The 18,553-nt window shown below is 36.9% G+C and overlaps 2 protein-coding genes across 4 annotated transcripts; one reads left to right on the forward strand and one right to left on the reverse strand.

The window, feature by feature from the left end:
* The first annotated feature begins 888 nt into the window (after nucleotides 1-888).
* On the forward strand, nucleotides 889-9,193 carry glb1l (galactosidase, beta 1-like). 2 transcript variants are annotated; one of them, XM_079427165.1, is made up of 16 exons: nucleotides 889-1,119; nucleotides 1,851-2,017; nucleotides 2,095-2,245; nucleotides 3,551-3,611; nucleotides 3,689-3,783; nucleotides 4,166-4,346; nucleotides 4,466-4,524; nucleotides 4,614-4,735; nucleotides 4,878-4,918; nucleotides 5,002-5,120; nucleotides 6,062-6,136; nucleotides 6,210-6,299; nucleotides 6,504-6,617; nucleotides 7,687-7,818; nucleotides 7,914-8,129; nucleotides 8,222-9,193. In XM_079427165.1, the coding sequence occupies exons 1-16, from the start codon at nucleotides 1,057-1,059 to the stop codon at nucleotides 8,423-8,425; spliced, it is 1,890 nt and encodes a 629-aa protein (XP_079283291.1). In that variant the 5' UTR covers nucleotides 889-1,056; the 3' UTR covers nucleotides 8,426-9,193. The 2 variants fall into 2 exon arrangements, with proteins under 2 accessions (XP_079283291.1, XP_079283292.1); XM_079427166.1 differs by having other exon boundaries at nucleotides 892-1,119; nucleotides 1,855-2,017; nucleotides 8,222-8,807.
* On the reverse strand, nucleotides 8,584-17,907 carry ankzf1 (ankyrin repeat and zinc finger peptidyl tRNA hydrolase 1). Of its 2 annotated transcripts, XM_079427163.1 has the most exons (16): nucleotides 17,723-17,907; nucleotides 17,343-17,487; nucleotides 16,501-16,595; nucleotides 15,501-15,603; nucleotides 15,209-15,402; nucleotides 12,745-12,851; nucleotides 12,487-12,640; nucleotides 12,181-12,403; nucleotides 11,994-12,092; nucleotides 11,755-11,907; nucleotides 11,516-11,665; nucleotides 10,562-10,850; nucleotides 10,342-10,453; nucleotides 9,771-9,938; nucleotides 9,609-9,679; nucleotides 8,809-9,487 (listed from the first exon to the last, which is right to left on the reverse strand). In XM_079427163.1, the coding sequence occupies exons 2-16, from the start codon at nucleotides 17,455-17,457 to the stop codon at nucleotides 9,364-9,366; spliced, it is 2,157 nt and encodes a 718-aa protein (XP_079283289.1). In that variant the 5' UTR covers nucleotides 17,458-17,487; nucleotides 17,723-17,907; the 3' UTR covers nucleotides 8,809-9,363. The 2 variants fall into 2 exon arrangements, with proteins under 2 accessions (XP_079283290.1, XP_079283289.1); XM_079427164.1 differs by lacking the exons at nucleotides 15,209-15,402; nucleotides 15,501-15,603 and having other exon boundaries at nucleotides 8,584-9,487; nucleotides 17,723-17,826.
* Nucleotides 17,908-18,553: the final 646 nt, after the last annotated feature.

The following is an 18,553-nucleotide window of genomic DNA, read 5'->3' on the forward strand; positions in this document are numbered from 1 at the left end:
TTGAAAGTTAGTTAACTAAATTTATTTAAATGTAGCTAAAATAAATTGATTGCAACCACTTACCTTAATTTTTTTTTTTTTGTTTTTTTTTGTTTTTTTTAGTAAATTCAATTAATCATTTTGTTTTAGTGGGTACACTTTTGTGACACAATTTTGAAGGCCTGTTTTTTTTCTGCCGTTAATATGACAATTATAATGGTTTTATTAACAGAAATATAATAAAATATTTAATAATAATTCATTTTGTGATTTCAGGAGATTCAAGACTCTAACTCTGGATGTTCCCTAATAAACAAAAGAGTTATTGGGGGGGGGGGGGGGGGGGGATTTTAGTTTTATGCACCCTTAATAGTTTGCTGAGGCCCCCAGTGGGCCCCAGTCTGGTGGGTGAGAACCGAAATAAGCTGACTCTGGCCTGAAGTTATAACTTGAAATTAGACCTTTCATCCGAGCAAACTAACATGCATGATTAAACAAAATTAAAGCTATCCCAGCTGCAAAAAAGACTAAACTGCTGGTGCTAGCTGGTGTCAGACCCAGTCTAGTCAGGGTGGTCTGTTTTTGGCACAACAGAAAAACTGTATGGCTTTTAGAAAAGGACAGCAACAGCAATATGAAATGACATTTATTTAAAATAGTAATTACTATAAACAACTCTTCCACCAAGTTTTGTCACAGGTGTGCATTTGTGGCTATTGCATAGGTTCGTCCATCTGTTTAGCCATTATTATTATTATTAATGTATTTATTTATTTGTGATACACTTCACTAGCAATGTAAAACAGTAACAGTAAACAGTAAAAGTTACCGATCTGGTTTATTACTGATGAACAAGGGCCCATCTGTTCAGACGGACTTTAGGACCCAGACCGTGTCTAAACAGAATATAATCACATGACCGTCATGTTCAAAGAGAAGAAACGCTGCAAAGCTGCTGAACACAGAAAGTGGACGCTTTATGCAGAATAATGACATAACTGAAAAGTTTGAGCAGTTGTGATATTATTTCCTGACACGAGCTGCTATCATAATGTCAATTATCCGTTTGATTTAGAGATGAAGTCACAAATTACTTTCGTTTTATTAAGTCTGTGCTTGTTGCCAATCATTTTTGTGTTGGTAAGTACACTATTTTCACATCTACACATTATGATTAATTAATGTTTACCAGCCTGACATGTGTATTTATTGACTTGGGTTCCCATGGTCATAGAAAAGTTGAAATATTGTAAAATTGTGATTTTAAGCCTGGTAACGTTAAAGAAATTAAAATATATAGTGAATTTGGATTTTTATTTTTTGTTTTTTTTTGCTAATAATGAATGCAATCTCTATCATATTGAGAATACCCAGGTGAAAAACAAGTACACTTCCATAGTGCTCTATTTTTGTGCACTAATTTTGTACTTCATATACTAAAAATTATCCTTTAGTACTTCTTAAAATAAATTTAAGATTATCTAAGTGTACTCAACTGTGCTATTTTGAGACACCATGAATATCACTTTTAACATACTATCTTTGTATTCAAAAAATATATTTAGCTACCACTTGTAGTATACTTGAGTGTACTAGTGAATGAAAGATGGGTTCAAGTGGTAGCTAAAGATAGTATGTTAAAAGTGAATTTTAGTTCATATTCATGGTGTCTCAAAATAGCACAGTTGAGTATACAGTACTTATATAATCTTAAATTTATTTTAAGTAGTACTAAAGGATCATTTTTAGTATATGAAGTACAAAATTAGTGCGCGAAAATAGAGCACTATATGGAAGTGTACTTGTTTTTCACCTGGGTAGTTTAATAGAATAGTTTTTCATTTTTAACTACATGACTTTTCTGTTTTAAGGCAGATTCACGTTCATTTTCCATCGACTACAAGAACAACTGCTTCCAAAAGGATGGAAAACCATTTCAGTACATCTCAGGAAGCATCCACTACTCCCGCATTCCTCGGGAATATTGGAAAGACAGGCTGCTCAAGATGTACATGACTGGACTCAATGCTATTCAGGTGTACGTGGAACAGAGAAACCCTGTGCACACACTTATGTTACACATCTTGCCAAAAATATGTGTTTGCTGTCATGCAGGTATGTGCCGTGGAACTTCCATGAGACTGTGCAGGGGGTGTTCAACTTTGCAGGAGACAGAGATCTCGAGTACTTCTTGAACCTGGCCAATCAGACAGGGCTGTTGGTCATCCTGCGTCCAGGGCCGTACATCTGTGCCGAATGGGAAATGGTGACTGTTACTTCCTCATGAAATGTGATATTTTACAATAGGCCCGTGGGTGTTATGTATGGCTGCATGTGATTATGAGAATTTAACTTTTCAGGGAGTGTGTTTTTAAAGGAATAGTTCACCCAAAATTATACGTTGTTATCTTGTGATCACCTCCAAACCTATATGACTTTCTTTCTTCCACAGAACACAAAATAAGTGTTTTAGTAGAATGGAATACATACACTTATATGAGTTTTAAAATCTGAACAGATTTCAAAACACTAGACATCATATGTGACCCTGGACCACAAAACCAGTCATAAGGGTCAGTTTTTCAAAATTGAGATTTATACAATATAAGCTTCCATTGATATATGGTTTGTTAGGATAGGACAATATTTGGCTGAGATACAGCTATTTGAAAATGTGGAATCTGAGGGTGCAAAAAAATCTAAATATTGAGAAAATCTCCTTTAAAGTTGTTCAAATGAAGTTCTTAGCAATGCATATTACTAATCAAAAATGAAGTTTTGATATATTTACGGTAATACATTTACAAAATTTCTTTACTTAATATCCTAATGATTTTTGGCATAAAAGAAAAATCTATAATTTTGACCCAAACAATGTAGTTTTGGCTATTGCTACAAATATACCCCAGCGACTTAAGACTTTGCTTTTGTGCTCCAGGGTCACATACGCTTGTTGACTTTGGTCACACAGGAAAAACTGGGCATCATACACTTAATGACTGAGAATCACTCACTAGTAGACGTTCATATCATTCCGAACACACAAACTCATGCAGAAACATGAAAAATTAAGATAATATGTGTTCTGAAATCATCTCAAAATATCCAGTGTTTAATGTTCTCTGACTGGATGCATTCATAGTCCAAAGCTTTAAGTCTGTGTCCCACAGTTTTATGTGAAATATGTGAACTCTGACTGCCAAAAATCTAGACTGGCTGTAACTTTTGGCAACTAGTGTCAGTTCCTCCAGACTGTAAATTGGGGCAAAGATCAGTGCAAAAGTTATGTAGTGTATTCTAGCCTTAAGCAAACTTTGACAACAGTGCATAAATCATATGGTTTTTGGTCATTTTTGGACCTTGACAGACCCTGGTCACCATTCACTTATTATTAAATGAAAACAAGCAGCATGTGCATTCTATTAAATGAAGAAAGAAAATCAGACTGGTTTTGAAAACATAATTTTTTTAATTTTTTGATCATTTTGAATGAAAATTTGATTCATGATGCTAAGACAGCCTTGTGATTGTTATTTAGTGAGTAAATTGTGGGTTCTTATCTGTCCGATAGGGTGGTTTGCCTGCCTGGTTGCTACAAAAGCCAAACATTATCCTTCGTTCAGCTGACACAGGTATATGTTACGCCTGCATGAGACATGACTTCACACAGGCCAGATCTGTCTTTAATGGTAGTGTTCGTCTGTTTCAGAGTATTTGAAGCCAGCAAGTGACTGGTTGGCTGTGCTGCTCACTAAGATGAGGCCGTGGCTTTATCAGAATGGAGGAAATATTATCAGTGTGCAGGTACAATATAGTACTAACATTTAGTAAGTATACAAGCATTACCACACACATTTGTCCAATGCAGTGTCCTCAGATGGGGTCAGTCCCCCTAGTTGAACCCGATGTGACATTCTCAAGGAAACAATGTTGACAGCTGGGTTAGAAGAACCTACAGTTGGTTTGTTACCAGCTGGGATATTTAACCACTATGCTGCTCCACCCAGAGAAAAATGTAAAATAATATTTACTGAGTATGCAATAATAACAAATGCTCATGTTTTGTAGGACTGAGAGCCCATACATAGTAATTATGTTTGGTGTTGATATGTAAACAGTGCTTTACAGGGTATAGACAAGTATGGCTCTTCAGGTGTGAATATTTGTGCTTTTTTTCTCTTATCAGGTGGAGAATGAATATGGCAGCTACTTCGCCTGTGATTACAACTACATACGGCATCTTCGCACTCTGTTCCGTTTGTTCCTGGGGGAAGATGTCATGCTCTTTACTACAGATGGGAATACGGATAAAGAGATGATCTGTGGCACACTTGAGGGCTTGTACGCCACTATAGACTTTGGCACAGGTAAGGTCAACTGAGGTCACTTGTGTCTGACCTGTGCAGTGTTTTTAAGAAATTTTAACTAGATTTTTAGTTCATGTGTGCATATCAAGTGTTCAAAATTTCATTCTTTTCCCCTTCAGACACTAACATCACTGCAGCCTTCATTCGACAAAGAAGGTTTGAGCCTAAGGGCCCACTGGTAAGTAAGAGCATTCATGTTATGATTGTTTGTCTCTCTGTTTATCAAGATGTAGGGTTTTGTCAGTAATTGATGCATCATGATTTCAGGTGAATTCTGAGTTCTATACAGGCTGGTTGGATCACTGGGGAGATAAACATGCTTCTGTGGACACTGCCAAAGTGAGCAAAATGCTGGGAGAGATGTTGTCCATGGGTGCCAGTGTAAATATGTAAGTAATGTTTTCTATAGAATGAGTGTAAAGCCATTTGATTCATTAGATGTTATCAATTAAAAATAACTCGTTTTTATATAAAAACTTGGCTGTTCCTCTGATAATCCAACTTAGATAAAGAGTGTTCTTCTAATCACAGGTACATGTTTGAGGGAGGAACAAACTTTGGTTACTGGAATGGTATGCTCAGTATGCTTGTTCCCATGTCCTTGACAATATGTGGTAATGCAGTCATCTTAATGTGTGAATAATATCACTTATAGGAGCCGATCACGATACCAGGTTTCGGTCTGTGGTGACCAGTTATGATTACAATGCACCTTTATCAGAGGCAGGAGACCCCACTGACAAACTGCTTGCCATCAGAGATGTCATTAAAAATGTAAGAACATACATATATTAAGTCTGAATGCACATGTATGACAATATCCAATTGGTATTGTTGGATGTATAACTGTTCAGAAGTTTGTGGTCTCTTAATACTTATATTATATATATTTAAAAATGCAGCTTTTTCCTGTGATGCGAAGCTGAATTTTCAGGATCATTAGTCTTCAGTGTCACATGATCCTTCAGAAATTATACTAATGTGCTGATTTGATGCTCAAGAAACATTTCTTATTATTATCACTGTTGAAAACACTTGTGCCGCTTCATATTGTTGTGGAAACCTCTTTTCAGATTTTTTTTGATGGATAGAAAGTTAAAAGAACAGCCTTTTTTAAATAGAAATATTTTGTAACATTATAAATGTCATTAATTTAATGCATCCTTTCTGACTAAAAGTATTAATTTCTTCTAAAACAAGTCTTATTTAAACCTCTGAATGGTGGTGTATTACTTTGTGACAGTAGAAAGGACTCTTGTGTGTTATTCAAATGTAAGACTAAAGCAGGAAAAAACAATGAAGCCGTTTTTGCTGGACATTAAACATAACTTTGCCCTTTTCTCTTGATTTCGATAGTCCCCTTTAGACTTTCTACTAACTATAAGTAACTTTGTAACTACATGTCAACTAACTTTAATTAATTTGCAACAACAGTAAATGTCAACACTTATTAGAGTATTAGTCAGGTTAGGGTTAGTTGACATGTCCAAAGATACTCTATTGGGGGACCATCAAAATGAAGCGTTAGCAGATATTAAGCAATACTAATACTCTAAAGCCTGGTAGTTGACATGTAGTTGGTTATGGTTAGTGGACTCATACGGTTATGTTCGTAATGCTCACCCGCTAGGTGACCAGCTAATATTTGTAACCAGCATCTACTGAATACCAAAACAGACACCCATTTTATTGTATTAATATGTGTTTGTTTTCAGTTTCGAGACATTCCAGTTGGTCCCATGCCACCAGCCACTCCAAAGTTCGCTTACGGCTTTGTTACACTTCAGAAGGTGTGGATATTTCACATTTCTAGATTTCTTGGCCATACACCCCTTCTTACTCTGTTCCTATTTTCTTTCATAGGTTGGCAACATTAGCAGCTTGTTGGATACACTGTCACCCCAAGGTCCAGTACGATCTCAATATCCTTTGACGTTTGAGGAGATTAAACAGGTATGATATTTAAAAGAACTTAACATGGCCCATAAACATTATGAGCGTAATTATAGCCAATTCATAATGTTTTATGTTGTTGTGTTTAGCCAGCGAATAAAGGCCACCAATGCTGTATTGTATGGCTGTAGATGTGGATGTATGGTTTGGTCTTGGTTATGTGTAAAAGCTGGTCTGAGCTTGTGTTATGTCAACTGTGTGCAGTACTATGGCTTCATGCTTTACCGAACGACACTGCCACAGAATGTTCCCGAGCCGACCCCTCTCATCTCGCCCCTCAATGGTATCCATGATCGTGCATACGTCTCTGTGAATGGGGTGAGCAGACCACTTGTTTGGGTCACGCTAACACAATGTTTTGTTCTCACCATGGTTAGTCAGACACTATTCAATTTTCCACTTGTGTGTAAAACCAGTTTACGACCACTCAGTTATTTTTGTCCAAGTGTAAACATTTTTACGTGTGAAGAAAGGAACAATCATTTTGAAAATGTATGTTTAAAATGATATACACTCACATGTGATGAAGACTTATTAGCTTTATTCCACATAAAGCGGGTACCATGGGGGAAGCCATGTTGAAATCATAGGACAAGCACACCAGCAAAACACTGGAACTGAATCCAAGTATGAGATGGAGAAAAAAGCAAACAAAACTATCTTTAGTGTAGAGCAACAGCAGTTAATAATGCTACTTAATGCATCCAGGATAGGAATTGTAGAGTATAAAGCACATAAAGAGCGTTGTGATAAAGATGAAGCAGTGAAACAAACAAACAAAAATTACTAGGTGCTTTCCAGTTGACCAAAAGTGCCCTGTAAAGTGGACTTCACAGGGAATTAAGTGCCATTCCAGTCTGAAGGAGACATGTGTTTAGTTCAAAGGGTACAGCATACAGCATAGGGAATAATAGAACATCAATTTCATGGGTTTAGTTTTTGTTAACTATAATAACCCTGTTTTATACATAGGTACAGTATATTAAATAAAAGTATGATTATTTCTATTGTATTTATTTATGAAGTATATCATGTCATCATACTCTTATAATGTGCGCAACTCACGTTTTATGTTTGTTGATGTCGATGATCCGAATGAGCGCATTGTCAAGTGCACTTCAACTGATCTCAGGGTGCAGTGAACACTGCATAGGGACCCTGCCAATTAGAACACAGCCACTGAGTGCACCCTCAAAACAAAATTAAAACCAAACTGCTGATCACTTCAGTTTACATGATCAAATGGAGAAAGATCAACCAATACGTTGACTTATGTTTAACTGTTTATTTAGGGCTTGCACTTAAAACTCATCTTAACCATGGTTTTGTTTGAAAGGCAGATGTTTGCCAGAAAAGATGGTTTAGATTGAAACTTGTGTGTGAGCAGGTGTACCAGGGGCTTATGGAGAGGGACACTGCACTGGTGATGAACGTTACAGGACAACAAGGGGATCAGTTGGACATACTCGTGGAGAACATGGGCAGGGTTAATTTTGGCAGCTATATCAATGATAATAAGGCAAGTTAACGAAATATGGCATTGTTCAAGATCTGCTAATACTTAAACCAGCTGAGAAAATTCTATTAATAAAGTATATAAAACCCCTTCTTCAGGGTCTCTTGGGTAACCTCATTTTGGGCAATGACGTACTCACTGATTGGTCAATCTATCCACTGGACATTGACACTGCAGTAGCCAATGGCTGGCTGCAGGCGGCTCACTCAGGGTCAGCGATGGAAGCAGGAGACGGACCAATGATCTACTCAGGAACCTTGAAGTCTACTGGCCTCGCATGGGACACTTTTATAAAACTTAATGGATGGACTAAGGTAAGGCGTATTTTTTGTATTATGAAGAATATCTAGTATATTTGTTATCTTCTGTAACTACATGGCAGTTTTGTGTATTTCTGCTTTTCTAGGGTCAGGTGTGGGTAAATGGGGTGAACCTGGGAAGGTATTGGCCCCAGAGGGGTCCCCAGCAGACGCTATATGTCCCCGGACCTTATCTTAGTGCCACTCAGCCAAACAACATCACAGTGCTGGAGCTGGAAAGAGCTCCTTCACACAGAAGAGTCCTGTTTATGGACCGGCCTCAGCTGAACAACACTGGACAGAAGACATGATCATATACTCTAACAGTGCAGTGAAAGGCCTCTCAATGTTCAGTAGACAAACAGTATCAGTATAGCTCCATCATCTGCTCAAATCTATCAACTATTACAGAGAAATACACCCATCATAATGCATAATACATCATAAAACTGTAATACACTGTAATTTTGCCACATTTGGACTGGTACGTTTATTTCTTAAGGAATGGTAAAAATGCTAAGGTTTTTCCACACGAAGGTGTTGAGGTTAATTTTAGTACCCTGTCAAATCAAATAAGTCAAGACCTTGATGTGCATTAAAGTTTATCTGCTTTAAAAGAAGATGATGTCATAACTCCATATTCAATGTTTTTGACTAGTCACTTGGAAATAAATGAATGAGTCTTAATTTCAGTGACTGTCTTAATTTTTTTCTTTATCATAAATCATGCTAGTTTGGAAACAATAATATACCAGAAGAATCATATAAAAGATGATTTCAACTATATTAATTGAAATCATTGAAACTGGATTGATCTAAAACTGCAGCAGCTGCCAAACAATGTGGAAGAATAAACATCAACAACATTTTTACATTGTAAAGCATAAAACACACCATGATTTTACTACTTGCAGTTCTGAATTAACTATGATTTTTAATGAGCTATTATCTCATGAAGATACAGAACTTGTTTTTTTGAATCACAGTGGTTTGTTTGTGTGTCCTGAATGATTTGAGTGGAAAAGTAATACAATATCAGGGTTGCCATGTTAACTTACAGATAAATTACAGATCTTATTAATCATTCTCTTCTCTGATTTCTTGTTATTTCCAAAGACAACTGTGAAATCCTTGATATGTTGTATAATCCAGTCAACTCCCAGATCATGTAAGATGAAATATGTCCACAATATGGCACCGCACCGTCACGTCCTCTAATGCTGTGTGGTAGGAGGTGAGAGGTGAGAGGTCAGGGGCGGGCGGCAGCATTGGCTTTGCGATGGGCTTGGACACAGCGAGGCGAACAGAAAGAGTAGTCCAGATATTCAAAAGGAATCTTCCCCAGTAACGACTCTCCACACTGAAAACATCTCCTTTAAAAACATTTTTATGCTAGTTATTACAAAACATATTTTTGGATGAACTTTAATGATGACTTGCATAAAGGACAGATATTTCTCCTTTGAGATATTACTACATAATAAAAGGTAATACCTGATGGTAGCGAGTGTTACTCCAGTTGTGGCCATATGTTCAGCCAATCTCCTCTCTGCAGCCAGAGCTCGCTGTGTGACATCAGAAATATGACACAATCGGCCAATCACAACAGGTCATCCACATAACAACTACAATAAGAGGAAGAAATGAAGCAGTCACCTTCTCTCTGTCACTAAGAGCTATGAACCTCCTCTTTTCCTCCTCCTCTTGCTGCTTCTTGAGTTTCTCTTCTTTTTGCTCTTTCTCTCTCTGTTTCCGTGCTGCTTTTTGGGCTTTCTTCTTCTCTGCCTTTTTGGACTCAACTTCTTCAGTCAGTGGTCCAGGCACCTTAAAGCAAAGAAAATACAGGAATAAGTGACTGATTTATTACTTTCGGTTGCAAAGACAAGGCAGCTGTGCATACAAAGGCTTTCCAAAAAACATCAACAAAAAAAAAAAAAATTGTATTTATATATTACAAAAATAAAATAAGAAAATACTATGTTATATACAATAATAACATGTCATAAATTATTAAACCTTTGCATATAGTGCAGGTCTGAGACCACTAGTTTTATCTTCATTATCTCAAGTAAAAATGTCTTTAATATGCATCAAAATCTAATTTGTTTTAAAGTGGAAATTAGGATCATTTTTATTTGTGGTCTCTGACCTTCACTTCTTTTTTTTGCTAAGCAAATGAAGATTTTGTTACTCTTTGTGGTGTTGCTAGTAAGATAGATTTGTCTACCTGTGCTTTAGTGTAGTCGTACTTATGAGGGTGTTCAGCCATGTATTTTCTAAATGTGTTGCGGGTATCTTTTTCAGCAGCCACGCCATATGGAGTCTGTCCTTTCTTATCCCTAAAAAAAGACATTGACCACTATTTAGAACCCGAACAACCCATCCGGCCACATGATAACCTGCTGTTGCTGCTAATTGATGATTAAAATGATTCTGTATGTGCATACTGCTTAGCTGGATCACTCCCTTCATCCATTAACAGTCTGATGACTGATTTCTGTCCGGCTGCTGATGCCACATGCAGTAAAGTAAAGCCTGCTGAGTCTATGGGCTTGTTGAGAAGACATGAAACGCTTGAGGTAGGATTCTCTTTGGTGTTCCTCTCTTCTCTATCCTTTTCCTCTTCCTGGTCCTCTGGCAGTTGCAGGAGGGTGCGTAATGATCGGATGTCCCCTGTTTTACAGGCGGTGTAGAGAGCATCCCTCAAACTATATTCCCAAGACTCATTCACTTCTTCTGAAAAGATATATTTAAAAAAATTCAATTTAATATAAGTGTTATCTGAATATATTTTAAAGTGGAACTTATTCCTGGGATCTTTTATGCCAAAAATCATTAGGATATTAAGTAAAGATCATGTTCCATGAAGATATTTTGTAAACTGCCATATTGATAAATATATCAAAACTTAATTTTTGATTAGTAATATGCATTGCTAAGAACTTCATTTGGACAACTTTAAAGGCTATTTTCTCAATATTTAGATTTATTTCCACCCTCAGATTCCAGATTTTCATATATTGTCCTATCCTAACAAACAATACATCAATGGAAAGCTTATTTATTCAGTTTTCAGATGATGTATAAATCTAAATTTCGGAAAAAAATTGACCCTAATGATTGGTTTTGTGTTCCAGGGTCACATATTATTAATGTTGAAAAAAGAACAGAATTTATTTGAAACAAGTTTTTTTTTTCATAAATGCTTCAGTCACATTTTTTTATTGATCTAATGCATCCTTTCTGAATAAAAATCTTAATTTCTTTCTTCCAAGAAAAAAAAAACCTACTGATTTTTTATTAGTTCATATGACTCTTCAGAATTATTTGGACCATGTTGCTGTTGCAGGCTTTGCAGCAAACATGGGAGTTGACTGTTGGCTCCAACATCAGTGTTTTACCTTCTTCTGGCTGACGTTTTTTGCCTTTCGGTTTCCTCCTGCCCTTGGACTTTCTCTGCGTCTCTTTAGAGCCATCTCCACCTTCCAGTTCACCTTCTTCCAGTAGTTCATCATCTGCCTGTTCTTCGGTTATTTCTCCGTTGCTTGAGTCTGAAGGCACAAGAAAAACAAGATGCATTTTAATAATCTTCTCTATCTTTACTAAAAGCATTTAACTTTTCTTCTGTAAAGGTCTTTACCTTCTCTCTTATCTTTCCGTTTCCTCTTTTTCTTCTTATTAAGCTGGACCTCATATTCTCTGAGGTCCAGAGTTCCCAGTGTCTCCTCCACTGTCTCTAGCATTACTGAGTATTCCTCCCCTGAACTTTCTTCTTTAGGTTCTTCTTCTCCCTCTGTAGGCACGGACCACAAAACAGCCCTTTAATAAGTATATTTTCAGAAGCACAGTATGTAAGACACAGTCAGGGTTCAGACGCACCATTGATGTTTGGGACTGGATGACTAACAGGTTTAGGAGTTTTCTTCTTCCCCACTCTCTTCGAAGGACTGAAAATGCTGGAGATTTCAGTGTCCTTTTCTGGAATGTAACAGACAATCATATTAAAGGAGAGAAATTCAAAGACATAAAATCTATATATATTACATGGCAGCAAATCTCAACTTACGATAAACATGTAGAGTTGACAGGAGATCAAAAACTCGCTGTATTTCTCTAAATGTTGCTCTACGTGTGGCAAAAGGAAGTACCCGGACTCTCTGATCTTTGTTGTCTAGTGGTGCTCCACGACCTCCAAAAAATATGGTCTTATTGTAACTCTGTGCTCGCAGGAAGATAGCACTTGCCTCCTTCAAATACTCAGCCCAGACTTCTAGAAGATCGTGAATATCCTGGTTAAAAAGGGCATATATATCAATAACAGTTCCAAACGTATCAATCAAGTGTTTATATATAACAAAGGGTTGAAACGGACCTTGTGCAGCGCTGCCTCGTTGTAACGTCTGAGGGCCGCTCCTGCAGATTTAGGCGTGTGGCTGCGGTTCTGAGCGTCCCTCAGTCCCTGTGCGGTCCCTCGCTTCGCTCTCACCGTGTACCGATGAATCGTCTTATGCTGCACAATCTCTTTTCTATGTGTTAGACAAATCAATTAGGGAATAGCATTTAATTAACTAATTAAGCATTTAATTAAAATATTTATGGTTACAGACAAACTTCTGAACTTTTCACTGACCCCTTAAAAACCGCTCCAGCAAAGTGCCCACCGCCAGTCATCAGAATGACCCAAATAGTGTTGTTTGATATTTTCAGTAAAGAGGAAACCAAGTCTTCTTCATTGTCCTGAGTTTGAATATGACAACAGAATCAGATGAGACTGAAAGAAGAAAGTGCTGCAGGAATGACTCCTAAAACCTAAAGTCACTGGGTCTTTTGGCTGTGTTTTTGTTTAAATGCCTTAAATAAGGTCTGCATGCTTAACACAAACTCAAGATGTTTTACCGTCTCATTCACTGATTTATGAAGCTTTTCCGTGTCTTGAAAAAGGTGATTGCTAACAAGTAGCTAAATAGGACTAAAGAGCAGGGTTCCTACACATTTTCCATTTCAAAATTCCATACTTTTCCAGACTCAAATTTCCAAACATCTCTTTAGATTTTCAGACCACATGTGACCCTGGACCACAAAACCAGCCATAAAGGCATTTAAAGTTGTCCAAATTAAGTTCTTAGCAATGCATATTACTACTCAAAAATTGAGTTTTGATATATTTACTGTAAGAAATTTACTAAATATATTCATGGAACATGATCTTTACATAATATCCTAATGATTTTTGGCATAAAAGAAAAATGTATAATTTTGATCCATACAATGTATTGTTGGCTATTGCTACAAATATACCTGTGTTACTCATGACTGCTTTTGTGCTCCAGGGTCACATATTTAACATAAATGGTTCATAGAGCATTATTTTCAGCATTGTATTTGGTATATAGTACAGTCATCTGTAAATGTTATTCTTTTTTTTTTCATTGATTTTCTCTAAGTGACATTAACATACAGAGCCCCTAAAATAAATAATAATAATAATAAATAAATAAAAAAAAAAAAAAATTTGCAAACTTTTTGCAGGCTTAAGCATTACAGTTTCTAGTTTTAAATAACCACATTTCTTTTGTGCATCACAGCCATCTTACTATTAATAAAACAAGAGCATGGATGCACATGAAGTAATAGAAATCTACTTGCTCAAATTTTGGCTTTTCTTATGGTAGTACCTCTAATATCAAGGCATAATGTCCAATTCAGCACATCCTCCGTGGTGGCACAGAAACCATGACACAAAATGGGCTGATGGCATAAAATGTGCCAAGTTCAAGGGTTTATTAAAAAAAAAAGTGTTTAAAATGTGGCTTTTGTTAGGGCAGTATGCCATATTTCAAGGTCTTAGGTCTCTTTAATCCATATCGGAGTCTGCAGTGGCCAGAAAAACACTGTGAAATGGGCTGATGGCACAATAGGTGGCTCAGCGTGCATTGTCCTATATGCAAAGTTTAATGGTTTCTCGTGCGCACATAAAAGTCTGTATATATTTTATTTTTGCAAAAGTCCTTAAGGCTATGTAATATGAATAAGAATTGTGAGAAGAAACCCAAAAAGAAACCTGCATTTTGCATAATGAAAAAAGTGCACCTTGAATTCATTCAGTCGTATTTTGACTTTGACGTCTTGTACAATAAATTTATATTAATTAAATTCTTACTTTTCTGTTATAAAAAAATAGGGGCAAAAGTCTGGAAACACAAATACTTTTCCAAACTCTGCTTTCTTTTTTCCATACTTTCCCAAACCCCGTAGAAACCCTGAAAGAGGCATTAAATATCATCACACCAAACAAGAAAACTCATCTACTAACTAGTCCGCTCCTAACTACTACTCGCACTAACTATTCTAAATCAAACTTGACTGAAAGAGTTGTCAGAAATGTAGTGATGGTGACATTTAAGCGTCATGCGACATGGTGTGGTTAATTTGTCTAATTTGATCTTTTTACCTCTGGCGATTGTATTTAGGCTTCAAACTTTTAAGATTAAGATTATCATGATGAACAAAACATGTCATAAACTTTAAGCTCTGCTAGTCACAGAGCCTGTTTTCTACAATAATCTAAAAGCCAATGGGAAAATCCTATTAGGTTTTTTGTCAAGGGAACCAGGGTGATGCTAACCTCAGAGTTGGCCTACGAAAATATATCACTTCCTGCAGCACTCCACAGAAAATAAAGTTCAGTTAATTCTAAACAACACAATTTGATCTTGAACTACAGCAGGCACATAATGCACATAATCTAGTACGAGAGATGAACAAATGTGCTTCAATCAGAGGGCAAAATGCAGAAAGGAGGCAGAATGAATAATATTTTTCCCCTCTTCCTCATTTAATGTTTTTCTGGAACAAAAATGAGTGTAAACACTATTTGAACTAAACTGAAGTTAAATTGGTAATGAAGTCAAGTGTACCAGCTAAAGGACCTATTCTGATCCTGTTCTCTTCTGTCCAATCACGTCCTGTTTCTACGAAACTGCTTCAAAAAATAAAATTCCTCTGAAAATAATCTGTTGAGTGGGGATTCTTCTTAGCCAATGCGCTTGTGATTTAGACTAACAATCGGAGAAATCATGGATAGATTTACTCACTTTCTTGTTTTGCAGAACACAGCGATACAATGACAGATACTGTCCCTGCATGTTCTGAAAGACTGCTTTGGTAGAAAGTCGACATGTGGACTGATCTGTGTCCAGAGCACTGTCTGTCTCTTCAGGACCCGCTTCATCTCCAAGATCCCCATCCTCACTGTCTGAGTCTGAACCCGAAATGCTTGAAATATCGCCTGTTAACGCAAAAAGATTACGCAAAAATTAGACTTATGCAAACTGGATGGCATAAAACAGTTTGTCAATGATGTCATATGAGCATGCATGACTCTACCTGTGCCAGTCTTCCTCTCAAACTCCTCCACTGTGACCACTGAGCTTCCTTCCAGCCGCTGTCTCAGATTGAAGCGGTGCCAGTCAAGTTTGTAATGCTCCATCTGATTAAAGACTGGGACTGCATTAACATACATATTTAATTTCTTTCTATCCCTCATACAAAGCTATGCCATGACTTCAGAAGACTAGCACATTAGTAGTCAGGCATTTCCCATCAGAAAATCACACGATGACGTGAGGGCTTGGAAAAGAAGACCAATCGTGATTCAGCATGCAAATAAATATCTAAAAGGTGCCTAACAATAAGAATGATGTAATCATGCTCTGTTATTGTAGAATGCATCAGTTAATGATACCTCAAACCTAGACAAACCTATTTGTGAGCTCAAAGGTTGTTAATTGATGGTATATGCTTTTGTTGAAGCTATCAGTGTGCAAACATTATTTTTGAAATAATCATATTTGAATTGTAGCAACAATATGAAACAAACATGATGACGCATTTGTGATTATACCCCTTTTCTTTCCATTTTAAAGCCGTTAAGTCAAAGTTTGTATAATGCTGCAATTCACCTCTTAGCTGGTTGCTTTGGCTCATGGCTTATAACTCTAATTACTTATAACTCAAACACACTTAAAAAAAAAAAAAAAAACCTATTAGATAAATTAATGGAGAAAAACAGGTACTGGGCCAACCTGTGGGAGATGTGATGAGGCATTAGCACACGAGTTTACACAAGAAACTAATTGAACTGCAGGCATTTAACACAGAGGGTTAAAGGTTTTACTACAAATCCATAATTAAAGTGCCCCTATTATGGATTTTTGAAGCACCTTTCATGCAGTGTGTAACACAGCTCTAAGTGAATGAAAATATCAGACCATGTTTAGACAATGAAAGTGTTTTTTGATCTTGCATGCACGTCAACCTGTTGTTGGGGACTCCCAAAACCTAAATCTGAACCTTTCGTATCAGCACTGTAATCAATTACTCGTACCTGCTCCTCTCGACTCTCAAAAGAGCACTGACAGGTCGAGCAGGACATCTTGTCCGACACCTCACCGGCGGACGCAGTCTTCCTCGAGCCAGCATCTGTCAGTGATATAAACAGTGTTGGGGGTAATGCATTAAAAGTAATGCGAGTTACATAATAATATTACATTTTTCAAGTAACTAGTAAAGTAACGCATTACTTTTTAGTTTACAAGAAAATTAGTTACTTTTTCAAAAATTATTTTTTTCCCATTTATTGACTGACAGTGCGCTGTGAACATATTACTGTAGTTCTAGACTAAATGTGAATGTGCATCAATTAAAAAAGCGAAATGCAAACTCAGAATATGATGCAAACCTACAATAATTAAATATGTTAAACAACACAAATGTATCAAATGCCATTTTATTAACCAATGTCTTTGCTGCTGACCTTTGATGATCCAGTTCAACCATACTAATAAGAAAAAATGACTTTAGATGAACTAACAATTCTGCTTCATTGTGTTTTATAGCTGAAGAGTGTTGAACCTTCTTCTCCTGTGTTCTACTGAATATACTTCTCCTTCAGCCTGAGGTTTATTCATGACACTTTTTGGTGTGAAAGGGCTTTTACATTTGCTATAATTAGAACTTCTTGTATTAAAAACAATCAAGCCCTGCTCATATTTAAAAAGTAACGCAAAAGTAACATTACTTTCCATAAAAAGTAGTTAAGTAACGTAATTAGTTACTTTTTAGGGAGTAACGCAATATTGTAATGCATTCCTTTTAAAAGTAACTTTCCCCAACACTGGCTATAAACAGCAGTGCCAGAGCAGCAGTCAGTCTGTCTGGCTCTCTTACCCTCACAGGGCTGGGGAGGTTCAGGATGACCCAGTCCAGACACCTCTCTCAGCCCAGCGGTCACCGTCTCATCCGCGCACAGAGAAAACACACAGCGCTGCTCCGGAGATGCCATGATTCAGTCCAAATAAACCCGCTCTATCACCTAAACACAAGCGTGGCACGTCGTCAGTTTTACACACGGAGCAACACAAATGTGAGCTTTACTCAAATACACCAAACATTCAGTATCGAGAAGCAATGTCCGTATTTGTGTCAATATGACAGCTGCTTCTCTACTACAGTAACGCCTGATTCAGCGCGTGCACTGCAAAGATAACATACTGTGCCGACGCTATAATTCAGCTCACTTAACTATCACTGTTAATGTATATATTTACCTTTTTGGCAAAAGCATCGGCCCCTTATGGTTTGAACTTGTATGCACAGTCCGAGTATGAATCAGATTACATTACCCACGTGTTTGTGCTCTACGGTGGCCGACAAGTATCAAAAAACATTTATGTAACGCGATTTTTTTGCATTGACTCTTGATGCCAAAGACTTCCAAATATCATCATGTAACCTTGTAATTGTATCCCTTTTTCTATTTATTTATTTTTATGATGCCCTTTTTTACATTATCTTGTAATTTCACCCTGGAGGAGTGCCTCCAGGTTAAAGTTTGACAACTTTAGCACATCTGTTTGAATCTTTACACTTTATTCAGTATAGTGACTACCAATGAACAATTGTTGCATCAAATAAAAAATACACAAAAATCACCATATATGTCCATGCTTATTGCAGCTTAGTTGTACTAAATATAAAAAAATAAATAAAAGTAGCATTTTGGATGTTGTGATCACTTCCGTGTTCCTCAAAACAGCGTTGAAAACTCCAACGTTACAATTCATTAAATACCGAGAACAATCTGATTGGACCACGTTCAAACACAATAATCGAAATGTCTGAATCAAGTTTTAACTTCCGGTTGAAACGTTGCAAGCGAGAGCCCGGATAGCTCAGTCGGTAGAGCATCAGACTTTTAATCTGAGGGTCCAGGGTTCAAGTCCCTGTTCGGGCGGAAAACTTTTATTAACGAAATAAAAACACCGACATTATGCAATGAAAATAGTAGTTAAATATGTGCAAGTGCATGTGGCAATTAACGTAAAGAAGAAAAACAAACATTTGGGTGGCCACTGAGAGAACACGTTAACAGGAAGCAA

The sequence above is a fragment of the Barbus barbus genome, assembly GCF_936440315.1.
Source record: "Barbus barbus genome assembly, chromosome: 10".
Classification (NCBI taxonomy): Eukaryota; Metazoa; Chordata; class Actinopteri; order Cypriniformes; family Cyprinidae; genus Barbus; species Barbus barbus.